This window comes from Sphaeroforma arctica (assembly GCF_001186125.1).
Source record: "Sphaeroforma arctica JP610 unplaced genomic scaffold supercont1.550, whole genome shotgun sequence".
Classification (NCBI taxonomy): Eukaryota; class Ichthyosporea; order Ichthyophonida; genus Sphaeroforma; species Sphaeroforma arctica.
This window is the reverse complement of record NW_014040008.1, coordinates 15,755-16,261: the sequence shown is the minus strand read 5'-3', so window position 1 is coordinate 16,261 and position 507 is coordinate 15,755. Positions and strand designations below refer to the sequence as shown.

The 507-nt window shown below is 34.1% G+C and overlaps 1 protein-coding gene across 1 annotated transcript in view; it reads left to right on the top strand.

Moving 5' to 3' along the window:
* The first annotated feature begins 316 nt into the window (after positions 1 to 316).
* The window catches only part of SARC_07170 (hypothetical protein), a 2,994-nt gene continuing 2,803 nt past the window's right edge, over positions 317 to 507 (top strand). Inside the window, exon 1 of the mRNA XM_014298894.1 lies at positions 317 to 340. Coding sequence (XP_014154369.1) covers positions 332 to 340 — 9 coding nt within the window. The 5' untranslated portion in view covers positions 317 to 331. The remainder of the gene's footprint in view (positions 341 to 507) is intronic.

Below are 507 nucleotides of genomic sequence, written 5' to 3'. Positions count from 1 at the left end.
CGTATCACCATTGTATCCGAGCCCAAATATGTATACCATGCGATTATTCACAACTATAAACGCACATATATATATATATATAAATCTGTAAATATACGAACATGAATAAATATATATATATATATATATAGATCTACGTACAAGAATATATATATATATATATATATATATATAGATTGTATAGCACTTCCGATTTGTATTCTATTCTCTACTCGTGTTTGCAGGTGCCTGGGTTCTTCCTAACTATCTTCTCGGTCATCCGATCGATCTCTATGCAAGCCGTTTGCTGCTTGCGTTGCCATGGCAGCTAGCCTCTTCCATCACTGAGTACATGGTTACGGTGAGTCAGTGGCCTAGTCGCATGTGCTATCCCATCGAGGGTGTTGAAATTTTGGCATTAACCCCAAAATTCGAGTCAACGATATAACAAGTTTATTCATAGAATGTATATAAATATCTATATGTGTGTATGTATGTATGTATATAGATATATATATATATGCGTGT